Below are 12,843 nucleotides of genomic sequence, written 5' to 3'. Positions count from 1 at the left end.
GTCATGTAATTCACTCTAAATAATATAAAGTCCTTCAGCCATAACATAATATGTATCTCTCTAATTTTCTGTTAGTTTCGGTAGAATTTATGCTTAAAATTAAAATGGAAATGACTAAACTGCAATTAATATAATAATATTTTTTACTGAAGCAAAGCATTTTTTTTAATAATATGATTACTGATAATAGAGTCACTGAGCGTTTAAACTTTATGGGCACTAAAGAATATCTTTCTTAAGTTATGTAATATCTCAAGAATTTGTCAACAAAATTATCTCAGATTCATCATGAACAGATCGATTCATTAACAATGTTTAATTTTAAATGCATCAAACTTTAAGAAAATAAAATGAATCGTTTAAAATAATCTTTCGAAAACAGGTTTAAAAAAACTACTTAAAAAACGATGTACTTAAAACTATAAGCATATACAAAAAATATATAACTAACATAAATACAATTTACTTACAAAAGCATGCAGCTAACCTAAAAATAATTTAAATCATCCGTTGATAACGGTTGTCATGGCAACAATCAGAACACAGTGCACATGCGTGAATTTTCTTCGCCAGTTACGTTAACGCAAATGCGTGAATTTTTCTACGCCAGTTGGGGTAACGCTATGCAGATTATACATTTTTAATTTTATTTATTCTGTGTTATTTTAATTCAAAAGCACTTCAGAATTAATCTGAAACATGGATTAATTAACAATGTTTAATTTTAAATGCATAAAACTTTAAGAAAATAAACAGAATCGTTTGAAATAATCCGCCGAAACATATTAATCCATTCATATTAGATATGAATCCTAGCCTCATTACTGTTGGGAGAAAAAAATACTGAAACCTTACTCATTTGGCGGTGGAGAAAATGGCAGATTTTTTTGGCGGAAAAGTTGGCGGTGGGGAAAATGGAAGATTTTTTGGCGGGAAAGTTAGTTTTTAATTAATAATTAAAATTCTAATTAAAAATTCGAAAAAAGGAACCCCAGGTGCACATTCCCGACCTCCAAGGTATACATGTACCCAATTTGGTAGCTGTAGGTCAAACGGTCTGGCCTGTAGAGCGCCAACACACACACACACATTGAGCTTTATTATAAGTATATATATATATATATATATATATATATATATATATATATATATATATTAAATAATGTAATATATATATATTACATTATTTAATCGTTATTTACCAACACCTAAATGCAAAGTATAAAATATTTATATAAAAAATACTGTAATAGTGACTTTCCATATCTGATTAAAGAAGCATTTGCCCACCTAGCTACAATGATAAAAAAATTCTTTCATTATTTATTTATAAAATTAAAATCAATATTAGATATGAATCCTGAAAACTTTTTCACTTTAAACATCGAATTTTATTTTTTAAAAATGCAGGCATTTTTTTTTATTGAAATTAATGTGTTTCTTTCAGGAACTAGGAATTCTTATCAAAAAATTATGGAAATTGGTCTAAACGAATGATGATAGGGTTATAGTCAATTCTGCGAAATCGGCTGTTTCTTTTACTGTTGATTAATGGAAGACGGAGGAACAGATGTGCTTTCTGTCATTGAAGGAGATAGGGTGACAAAAAGGAGATAGGGTGACCAAAATTATTGGTAAATAGTGATTAATAGTAAAATACCAAAATTAAAGGTAAAGAGTGATTAATGGTAAATTACCAAAACTAATGGTAAACTTTAAGGCAAGGGAAAAAAAAAACGTTGATAATTTTGATTGTGTGAGACAACGCTAGAATCCTTAAACCATATAAGGGTTTTGGTTTATTACATCTGACTCCTGCACGATTCTAGATAGTCAGAATATTGAATCCGTTCATATTATGATCAGAAATTCATAATATGGATAATGTTCATTCAATATTTTTAAATATTCATGAGATCTCTTAAATATTTAAAAGAAATGCAGCATGATTTCGAAAATATATTACAGAAGTATTACACTATATTATATATAAGTATTCTCTAAATTGATAGCTTACAGTTAAAAAAATTTACATATTAGTTTCTCGACTAAAATTGTTTTTTTTACTATCGTAAAATTGTTTTTTTTTTACTATCTATATAATTCTTTAGGAAATTTTAAAATCTTCCTTTGAAGTAATCTTCCAAAATTCATGGACTTATATATATATATATATATATATATATATATATATATATATATATATATATATATATATATATATATATATATATATATATATATATATATATATATATATATATATATATATATATATATATATATATATATATATATATATATATATATATATATATATATATATATATATATATACCAATCTTTTCCAATACCACAAGAAAGAATCATGTGGTATTGGAAAAGTTCTTTTTGATAAATTTATAGGAGTCAACTCATTCCTATTTATTTCAAATTTAATATTTATAACGCGACTTTCTTTTTGTCTTGTAACGCTCTGTCTTATTCTCAGAAATGCTCCTCTGTATGAAGGAAAATATCATCATCTTCGAGTGTTGCAATCCTTATAAATGGTTGAACATGAAATACAGAAATAAATATCAGTAAAGGGTGGGTCGAAAAGTACCCCAAAGAAAAAGATAGCATGACTTCATACATCAGAGAATAAAAAAAATGTAAATGCATTATACATCGCTTGATTCCTAATTTAATTAATACTGTAAAAGTTTCGGAATATAGTGCAAATTTATTTTTTTTTATAAAAATGTGAAAATTATAAGTTTATGAAATGATTTATTTTTTATGATTGCATCATAAACTAGCGGCAGGTGATATTTTTTCGAAACTTTCTCCATAAAAGTTCTATTTCCTAGGGAGAAAATTTGGGAGATTTGAGCAAGGCCGTGAAAGACATGTGTGCTGATTTTCCTTAACAAAGCATATGAACATTTTGTGCTTTTTAGTAAAATGAAAAAACAAACTGAGAATGCATTTTGAATGCTTTGTTCTGTACCGATTGGAAACAGAATTTGATCTATAACTACAATTTTAGAAACAATATCACATGTTACATTTTACATGCTTAAATCGTTGCATTTTTGAATTATGAGCTTACATGCATGCAAATGTACAAATTGACAAACGGTCATATAACACACGAATTCGATTTAAAAATTGTTGCAAATTTACAATTTAGATGCTAAGGCTGTATCAAGTGTTTTCCATCTAGCTTTTCAAGCTTTGAAAATAATGTATCTGCTTATTTAAATTCGGACAGACAGACTCATTTTTTATTAATGTTTTTTTTTCATTTAGTTTTACCATCTTTGAAAATATTGCATTTACTTATTTAGATTCGGACAGTCAGACAATTTTTTGTTAAAGAATTTTGGTCAAAATGTTATAGAATTGATTTATTTATTTTATTATTTTATCTATTTATTTTCACCTATTTAGTTAAAAGCGGTTTTAAGTCATCAAGTCCGCAGATATACAGACAAAGCAACAGATGGACAAAACTCTAATAATTATAATTCAGAAATCATTGAGTTAGATCTGAAGCTTGGAGAGTCTAAAAAATAGCGAATTCAATTTTTTGGCGATTGCAGTGCGATTGCTTTCTATTTGTACATTTTGAGCAAGAGAAAGTAAATTTAGGAAAAATATTGTATTTTTTTTCTGTCATTTTTTCAAATAAATTAATTCAGTTATAAGGGTTTCAATCATAAAATTTTAATTTTATTCTATTCATTTTCTGTTACTGCAAGAAGATTTTAACCAATTAAAAATTAATCATATTAAATCGTATCAATTTGAACGAGTAAATATATTTGCATCAGCTGTTCATAAATAACATTTATAAGCTGAGTCATTTTATCAATAAACGATATCGAATACTACAACTCACTTTAGAGAAAATTAATCCATTACTAATTTTGAAATAGGTTGACGGATAAAGTTGAAAGCATGAATAAATTTTGAATTAGTAGAAAAATCAATTGTAGTTTTCAATGAGTACATTTCTACATTAAGGCAAGTTCAGTTTTGATTATCATGTAAACATTCTTTTCTTCGAACAGCAATTGAAGAGATACAAAATTTAAAGAATATCAGTTAAATAATTTTATTTCTTTTATTGTAAAACTCAAATTTTTGAAACAAAAGTTTTAAATGAGTACCACTTTGGTTGAATGGTTTTGCATCGGTAGATGCACTTGATTGTATTTGATAACGGTTATGCATTTCAATTTTTTTGCATTGATAAATGCATTTGATAACGAACTTTTTTCCGAAATTCGAAAAAAAAAATTCGAAATGAACAGGAGTATTTATTTATTAAATGAATAAAATAAGAATTATGTGAAATTTTGAAAACGAATATTATAATCAAGTAAAGTAAAAACTGATTTCTGTTGGTATTTTTAACGATAACATACGCAAACGTTACAATAAAGAGTACTGGATAGTTATATTTAAAATGGAAGTTGCAAATAATATATTTAAAAAATTAAATATTTTGCAATGATTTTGTAAAAAAACAACAATCTGAAAGTAAATGCTGTTCGGAAAATAATTATATGGTAATGAAAACAAAATAAACACCATCGTTTTATTAATTAATTTATTGAAAGTAAATTTTCGAAGACTAGAAAAAAATTACTCAAAAATTAATATGAGGAAAAATGATATTAAATTTCGTCAATGAATTGTATTTAAATGATATATAAAATCAATTGCTTCCATTTGCATAAGCGAAGAAAACTCCACAGATTGAAAATTAGAGATGCAAAAAAGATTGACGAAAAGAAACGTATCCAACTATTTATAGCAATTTAATAAGTTCAATTATGTTAACTTCGGATTTTTTTAAAAATTAATACCTATTTAACCTTTTTTTTGGACATTAAGTTCTTTGGCATTTAATAACGTATTATTAAGGCATCCATGATCAAATTCTTGGAACGTGCTTATAAAGACACTTCACTTCACCTAAAAGCCGCTTCTCAAAGTAGTGTAATCACTGTTACTGTAAGAAATTATTTGTAGAAGAATACATGAAAATTTTTTTTGGTCAAATTACATTCATTTAAATTTTATCTTCAATATATTCAATTTGAGAATGGCATAATAGAGTGTTGGCGATGGAGCTTCAAAGAATTTGTTAATGAATCCCTAACCTGTTTGATATGTTATACGAATTGAACTATGAAAACAATGAAAATTTCTAATTTTGTACTATTAAAATTTAGTGTTTGTACATGCATGTATGTGCATGTCTCAGTTGTCCTATCATATATATAGCCATGAAATTTGAAATGAAGATTATAGTACCTCGAATCTAAAACTTATTGTAGAAGAATTCTTTTATTTAATGCTTTATGTTATTTTATTTGTTTTTTTGCACGTAATTGCCTGAAATATTATTTCAAATAATACCAGTATAAAATATGTGCGCTTCAGTTAAAGAGAACGATTGTTGTCCTAAAAAAAAATGTTCAAATTTGTTTAAAAGTAAAGTTGTTTAAAAGTTAATTTGTTTTTTGTGTCTTAAATTGTGTTTCTAAACCACATAAAGTGTTCAACATAAAACATCATAAAGTGTACAACTCCGATAAACTGCCTCTATTTTTCTGGTATTCCGGTCATTCATATTTTTCTGAAGGCTTTTGAGTGGCTAAAGGGCTGGACTCAGCAGCCTTTTGTGGTTCTGCCATGATAAACTAAATCATTTCATTGATGTCAGTACTTTTATTTTAAGTTTAATCCTCATGCTCGCAGCTGGCCACATTCCGTCTGCCCATGTGCGCCTTACGTCCGGCGCATTTTGCCCTCTTTCCCCTCACTTGTGGTTTTCCAGGGTTATTTGATGTTTGTTCATTTTATCGACAGTTTGCGGGAAGTTCCCGATCAACGTCCATAGGTGAGAGTGGTCCTGCAGTGGGTCAGATGGCAGATTTACGACCATATCCGTCGAGGCAACGTCGGAATGGGACTTTAGTCGGATATTGTATCAGGGATAACCTAGGTCAGCAGCTTGTTGAAGCGTTGGATTTTGAGATAATGGTTACCAAAATCCAGGGAAATCAGACGTCGCATAAACTATATAGACATAGGTTTCTTTCTCACACTAATCAATCAAGTGTTCGCAGAGCTCTCCAAGCTCTTGTCTAATTTTAACATCAGTTCTGGCTATGGAGTGAATAGATAGTGGCTACGTCAACGGATATTGAGAAGATTTGGGATATTCTCTTCGACAGCTGAAACAGTTTCAATGTTTAAAAAGACTTTGGTATCTTAAAATAGGTGAATATACCGATTTTGGACTTTGTGGATATTTATGATACTTTGGAAGTGAATATTTATGTCACTTATAAATATAATTTACCTGCATTAGAATACAAAAATATATATTGAAAATACTCAAAATACTTAGAGGATATTTAAAGGGGACGTAGTATTTTAAAATCGTATTTTGAATTTTGCGTTTAAAATTATCTGTGGGCCTGTTTTTGAATGTTATAAAAATTTCAAAAGGATCGGAAAAATATTTTGCGACATGAAGCCATTATACTAGATGGGATATCAAAAGCCACGCCCTCTTCCATTGTTTTATTTTATAATTTTATTGGTAAGCCTGCAATTTTTTTACTTTGAAGTGAAATATCTTCTGAAAAATTTATTGTTTAATCAATGCTTGTTTGTAAATCTGGCAATTCCGCTAAACTTCCTATGCTAACATTTGCCCATCAAGTTTAGATAATTTTTGAAAAGAAAATCAGGTTTTTCAAAATTATGATTTATTTTTTTACTTGAATTCTGAGGAATATAAAAATATCTTCTGAAACGTTTATTGTTTAATCAATGCTTGTTCGTAAATCTGATAATTCCGCTAAACTTCCTATGCTAACATTTGCCCATCAAGTTTAGATAATTTTTGAAAAGAAAATCAGGTTTTTCAAAATTATAGCATGATTTATTTTTTTACTCGAATTCTGAGGAATATGAAAATATCACAACAGAAAGATGCAATGCTTTATTATGAATGTCATGAGGTGTTGAGCAATTAAATCAGGTTTCTTACATAAAACAGTTTTAAATTCGTCCATTTGGCCGTGAAATTCATTAGTGACATCGAAATTAAAATCTGTGTACTTGTGTGTGTTACTAAAACATATTAATTTCAGCAAGGAAAAATTTACAACTGCTTTTTACCATATAGTTTTTTGGTTTTGTGTAAAAAATAGTTGTTATATAAGTTTGCATATATGTGTTTAAACTTAATCTTATTGAATTCGGTTTTCCAGAAACGGATCGTTTCAGATTTTTTTCAATTTATGTTTTGTTTAAAAGGTCTAGAGTTATTATTAAGCCTGAATAAACAGTTGAGGGAAAGAAGTTGAGAATGCTTTCGTAAATATAGTGACTATAAAACATGAAAATGAATAAACAATACTTGTTTCTAAATTTTTTAATTATTTTTTTCTAACTAAAGCTAGATTAAATTAGAGCAATTATTAGCTATGGAAACAATATAATAATCATGACTTTCTTGCTTTAAAATGTTTGATTATTGTTGAGAAAAATATTGGTTTAATATGAGCTAAAGTAGTTATAATATTACTAAAAAGAATCTTCAACCCAATCTTTTCTCAATACGTTTTTCTTCTAAAATATATAGCACATTATTAAGAGGAGATAAAGAATAAAATGAAGCGAAAAATTCATTTCTTTTAACTTAGTATAAACTAAAAAGCTAAAGTGATCCAAAAAAATTTTTAATGAATAGCGAGAATTCGTTAAATTGAATTTTCGATTAAAGTTTGTTTACTTACAGTATATTATATGGAGTGTAGCTTAGTAGAGATTTATAAATGACTAAAGTGTTGAGATAATTTCTTTATAACCAGAAGTTTCTGGAGTGGTATAAATGGCATGCGTTTGATTATTGGCATATGGTCTCAGCTTACAACGGAAAGATTTTCATTTCTCCTTCGAAATCAAGAAAAGGTAAGGAATTCATAGCTTCCAATGATAACCTAAGCTTAGAACCATCTTACTTATCCACTGGCGGCAAAATTCTTTGAAGATGGGCGTGGTAATCGGAACAACCTGTGACAAATGTCTGAATAATCACAACAACTTTGGCAAAAAGTAACTAAGTTTGTGCATAAATTTTTGTCATGAATGTAATTTATTATGTACTCTTGTCCTTTATTATGGTCTGTCAGTGTTTGAATAATCAAATTTTATATTATTTTAACAATATTGAGTACCAGGCAGTTCCAAAAAAATCAGGAATATTAATTAAACGGAAACAATTTTTTAATTTACTTAAATTTTACTATCAAATTTTGTTTAAATTTTACTGCTATGCAAACTTTTTAACAAACTAAACGTAACAAACAAACTAAGCAAATATATATTGTTCAAAAAATAAAAGAGACAAAAAAATATGTGGAAAAAGAATTTTATTTTCTAGCCAAGAACTTTCAGTACATTAAAAAAAAATCTAATTCAGTCTAAAAATTTAAGAAAAATCTTACAAATTACATATTATGATTGTTGTACATCACATATAAAAAATGCCTGTTAATTAATTACTGTTAAGTAATTTACATTAAAAAAAGAATTCTGAAAAATACAAATGATATTTAAAATTACATGTTGATTAATCTTCCTTCTTGTTTCTCATGTTGATTAATCTTCTCTTTCTACAAATTCCTTAACAACATCTTCATAATTCTTAGAAAATCAATTTAGCTCCCAAATCATGGACAGCTGGGACAGCAACTGGATGAACAAACAAAGGTTCAATTACTATAACTCTATTGATTAATCTGCTTTTTTTTGGTTTCCTCAGTTTTTTTAAAAACAATATCATTGTATTCTTAGAAAACAAATTCAGTATCCAAACCATGGACAGCTGGGATAGGAGCCACTCCCACAGGATGAACAGGTAAAGGTTCAACTACTTTCACAACAGCAGGCTGGTGAGAAATCATGTGAACAGCAGCAGGATTTTGATTGGCAGTACCTGGTTCGTTGGTCTTGACCTGAGCTCTGAATCCTGCGTGGTCAGCAACATAGTTGACCTGACGGGCAATTCCTCTTGCGTCTGTGAAACCATAGTTTCCCACTACAGCCCCGAGACCGTTGCCAGTTTCATGCCTGTGCTGTTCACTAAAATGATCCTTAACAGAGTATCCGAAATTGTAAGGTTGAGGATTATGAGGATGGAGAATCTGAAATGTAAAAAACATTATTTCTTTTACTTCTATTTTTCGCTATATAAGTAGAAAAAATACTTGTAATGAAAACTATTTTATTATATTTATGTAAGAGTCAAAGATTGAAGTTAGTGAATATCATAATTTGTACATATAAGAAAAAGCAAAATAATAAATAACATAAAAAATGTTAAAACGAAATGCAAGAAATGATCGAAAAAATGGAAATAATTGCATTGTAACAATTCGTTTCAAGAATTATTTCAAAGAAATATAAAGACAGAAAATATAGTCATATATCATTTTTTGGATATTACCGATATATATTCTCGAATTCCTATAAAGACATATCTTTATAGGAATTTGGGATATACTGTTTTATTATTGTATTTGTGGTTGTAATATTTGAATTATTATCTTAAACAATCCATATCTGATTCGAGAGCTCAATATATTGGTGTTCAAAATATTTGAATTAAAGCTACAGTATCTTTATAAGATAAAATAACATAATAAAATTACAATAGCATAAAGTAACATAAATAATAATATTTTGATACTACTAAAAGTAATGTTATTTCATCAAAAAAATAATTTCTTTTATTTATAGTGATTGTCGTAATTATATATAATTTGTATTGAGTATTATTTGTTAAATTATTCTTAATTTTCGAGTAGGAAATATATACTTGGGCAGTTTTATCTGCTTGCTTAAAAATCTATTTACACTAATCAATATAAACAGTTTGTTGTTCCCTCATAAAGTTATTTAATAGCAAAATTAGAAAGATTGTAATTACTGTAAGCATACTCTGATTATTATTCTGATAGATTATAATTACTGTAAGCATACTCTGATAGATTATAATTACTGTAAGCATACTCTTATTATTACTCTGGTAGATTATAATTACTGTAAGCATAATTCAATGTTTATTGTAATAATTCCCAAATCTATTTTCTTCGTAATGGTTCTTTTCTTTCAAACTTTGTTTGAGAATTGACTACTTCCTATGATATACAGACATTATTATTTTACTTTAGGTATTCATTACTGTGATGTAAATAATTTTATTTTGATTTTTATAATCAAAATATATACTCACAGGTGCAGAAGGCTTGGCATGTGCCAAGACAATGCAAGAGAGTACGACTAGAAGAAACATCTGAAATACATAATAATTTTTATTAAATTATTATTTAAATAAAATTCTAATCATCTTTAATCATTCTATGTATATTTTAATCATTTCTATTTGCATATAAGATCTTCATAAATATTTTGTCACTAATATTTTAGTATTGTAAATATGAAATTACATATTGTAAATAATTATTAGATATCAAATTTTTAAGGACATTAAATATTTTTGACAGTTTTAGATATTTATTTAGAAACAGAAAAGATAAAAATTTAACTTTACAAAATAAATCAATTTGAAGGAGCTGATAGACTTTATTATTCTACATTTATTTAAAATATTATCTAAAAAGTTTCACTAATTTTTTTGCCATATAATCCCAATGTTTAGTCTTATAATTTTTCATATATTTGGAGATAATTAATTCTATGTTTATTTTAACGCAATCAACATGAGAATTCAATTTTTTTTCCATACTAGATGATTTTAATACTTAGATCACTGATCTAAAATCTTTTCACAATATTTATTAATATAATGTGACTTATTAAATATGTCCAATAATTAATTTCAGGAAGTTTTAATTTAGGTTTATCAACAGCTTGTATTTTTAACCATTTTCCTTTAAAACTAATAATTTTCCTGTTTAATTCAAAAATATTTAAAACTTTTTTTTAATTTTGAAATACAACAATTTTAGTGCTATTCAAATAAAGATAACTATATCAGGAGATTAAACTGCCTTACTTATATATGCAGATATTCGGTATAAAGTCATCTTTTGCAAAATTGGTTTTCAATTTCATTGAATCTTTAATAAATTAATGTTAATTTTTCAAATATCAAATTGTTAATTAAATACTTATTATTTAGTTCCTTTTTGATACCATTTTGATGAAATAAATGTGTATGCTTTTGATGTGTAAATGTGTTTTAAGAATTTCTTCAGAAGTTGGAAATCAATTATGTTTCGTATAGAATTAAACTGAAAAAAAATTTTAAAAACTGAAATGAATTAAACTAATAAAAAAGAAAGACTTCAATAAAAGTTTTAACAAAATTTTTATCACTCATTAAATGTTATAATTTACATAAAATTGAAGTCAGCATACAGAAAGTTTGTTTATCAAAAGCTGATTTACAGAAATAATTTTACTGTATAGTCTTAAAGAGCTTACCTTTGTAAGAATATGATATTCTTTTTCCTGAGAAAATTTTAAATATACTTGACAATAACTTGATAATTTCCTTTTATACTCCTTCCAAAAGACAATAACTTATTTACTTATTGCTGTGACATATTTAAATTGTTTAAATTTACATTTTAAATTTAAACAATAATTCATAAGCATACTTCAAAATCAGATATGGACTAACATTTTTTTTAAAAATGTGACATTATTCTGATGTCACTGATAGATAAAATTATCCTACACCGCCCTTCAGTATATTAGTAAATAATTCAAGCGTAAATATTCATTTCCAACTGACTTGTTTTGATATAAATTTTAATTTTAGTTTAACGTTTTTAATTTGTGCACTTGTACTTAATTGAAAAATATTGTTTTCAGTTGATTGAAATTCTAATTTAATCAAATGATCAAATTACTGCATAGGATTTTTATATATAATATTTCTATAATAATAGAACTGTAATATTTCTTGAATAAAACATTTAGAAACCAAACGTGTAAAATTAAAAATTACGATTATGGTTCCTTATTTTCTTTATTTCTTTATTTTTTATATTTTTTTACTTATACATTAAAACAAATCGTTAATGAAATTCTGATGAATTTCGTGTCAAATTTTGATTTCATTCGAAAGAAAAAAAGTGGTCCAGAGTTCATATTTGCAGATAAATTTAGAAAAAATGTCAAATTTACTCCAAAAATTTGTATTTCATAAATATTGCTCTCAAATGCCATGCAAAGAGCTTTCAGCATTACTCGAGATCCATAATTATATGTAGGGGCAGGGGAGAAGCCCTTAATTGGAGAGTATGTGAGACAGTTTCGAGTGACCATTATCGGTGTATTATCGAGGAAGAAATGGAATTAATTAAACTAATGCAACAACAACAAAGAATAATTTCAGATAAACTATTGCTGTGCAAGTGTCATTTAAAATTCTAATCATATAATTAAACAATTTTATGCTGATTGGAGCAATATTTTATTCTTGGTATGACAGGGAAGCAGAATATGGACTGTAATAAATAATTATAGACATAAATTACAAAAAAAAAATGTCTTTCTATTTCTATAAAAGTTAAGAAAATGTAGTTATATATTATCATCAATATTAAGAGTGCTTTAAATTTAAGAATGGATCTAGGAATAATTTCTATTTCTTGAAAAAATGTTCACGAAAAATTATTAAAAGTTGAAAACGTAGTTCCGCTAATAATAAAGGAGAGCATACGTGCATGCTGGCAGACAATTTGAGTAAGAGCTACTAAAATTCGAACTTTATAGTAGCTGTAAATCTTGGCA

The 12,843-nt window shown here is 26.7% G+C and overlaps 1 protein-coding gene across 1 annotated transcript; it reads right to left on the bottom strand.

Moving 5' to 3' along the window:
* Positions 1-8,867: 8,867 nt before the first annotated feature.
* LOC129984891 (cuticle protein 16.8-like) lies at positions 8,868-12,375 on the bottom strand. Its single transcript, XM_056094846.1, has 4 exons — positions 12,298-12,375; positions 11,527-11,553; positions 10,313-10,372; positions 8,868-9,221 (listed from the first exon to the last, which is right to left on the bottom strand). Exons 1-4 carry the CDS (start codon positions 12,373-12,375, stop codon positions 8,868-8,870), a joined length of 519 nt encoding a protein of 172 aa, XP_055950821.1.
* Between the last annotated feature and the right edge of the window lie 468 nt (positions 12,376-12,843).

Source organism: Argiope bruennichi, chromosome 9, assembly GCF_947563725.1.
Source record: "Argiope bruennichi chromosome 9, qqArgBrue1.1, whole genome shotgun sequence".
Lineage (NCBI taxonomy): Eukaryota > Metazoa > Arthropoda > Arachnida > Araneae > Araneidae > Argiope > Argiope bruennichi.
This window is presented reverse-complemented; position numbering and strand designations above follow the sequence as displayed.